We start from the raw sequence: 817 nt of genomic DNA, 5'->3' as shown, positions 1-817 counted from the left end.
TCTCTCTCTCTCTCTCTCTCTCTCTCTCTCTCTCTCTCTCTCTCTCTCTCTCTCTCTCTCACTGCATGCGCGCGCGTTCATTTCTGTCTCACATATTCACCCTTTGAAAATGTATTCGTCTAATTTTTCCAAACTGAACCTAATTCACTGATGCAGCTATAGGAGAAGAAATTTGCGAGGTGTGTCATCACTACTATTCGCGAAATCCTTCAGTAGATCGATCTCTGTCATTCGAATCAGCTGCGCTTGACTGACAGATACCTTCCTATCATCTTCTTTCTGTAAATTTCATTCTCCGTTTTCCGTCGTATGTATGAGTCTGACAGCTCTCTCCGCACAGTCTCGGCAGTGCAAATTCATTTCTCAAAAGCTTTGTAGTTGCGGTGATTATTTGTTCTCTTTCTCACGCACACACACACGCTCTCTCTCTCTCTCTCTCTCTCTCTCTCTCTTGCTCGCTCGCTTGCTCGTTCGCTCGCTCTCATTCTCCCTTCCTTTGCCTTTTGCGCTATTCGTTGAGCAAGCTCTAAGCACAAACCTTGTCACCCATGGCTGCGGCGAACGGTGTTCGGTGAAAGATAGAGGATTAGCAGCACGACTTCGGGTGGACCAGAGACTGACTGGCGTTTCGTGTCGTCGAGGACCGCCGGCATCATCGACCCGTATTCCCCACTGCTGCACCTACCCCCGCCGTGCAGTCGCCTCCCTACTCTTTCCGCTTCCATGCCCGCCCTCCTCTGTTACCAACGGTGTTCATCCCGCGCGTCATGACCCGTCTTACTTCTCTCTCTCTCTCTCTCTCTCTCTCTCTCTCTCT

The 817-nt window shown here is 50.1% G+C and overlaps 1 protein-coding gene across 5 annotated transcripts in view; it reads right to left on the bottom strand.

The window, feature by feature from the left end:
• Positions 1-817, bottom strand: part of LOC108694149 (sodium/potassium-transporting ATPase subunit alpha) — a 65,693-nt gene that overhangs the window by 35,402 nt on the left and 29,474 nt on the right. For 2 of the 5 annotated variants that reach the window (XM_018203475.1, XM_018203492.1), the window contains exon 1: positions 539-649. The exons of the other annotated variants lie outside the window; for them this stretch is intronic. In XM_018203475.1, coding sequence (XP_018058964.1) covers positions 539-550 — 12 coding nt within the window. In that variant the 5' untranslated portion in view covers positions 551-649. Of the gene's footprint in view, positions 1-538; positions 650-817 lie in introns of those variants that run through there. 5 annotated transcript variants of the gene reach the window in all.

The sequence above is a fragment of the Atta colombica genome, unplaced genomic scaffold (genome assembly GCF_001594045.1).
Source record: "Atta colombica isolate Treedump-2 unplaced genomic scaffold, Acol1.0 scaffold1, whole genome shotgun sequence".
Lineage (NCBI taxonomy): Eukaryota > Metazoa > Arthropoda > Insecta > Hymenoptera > Formicidae > Atta > Atta colombica.
This window is presented reverse-complemented; position numbering and strand designations above follow the sequence as displayed.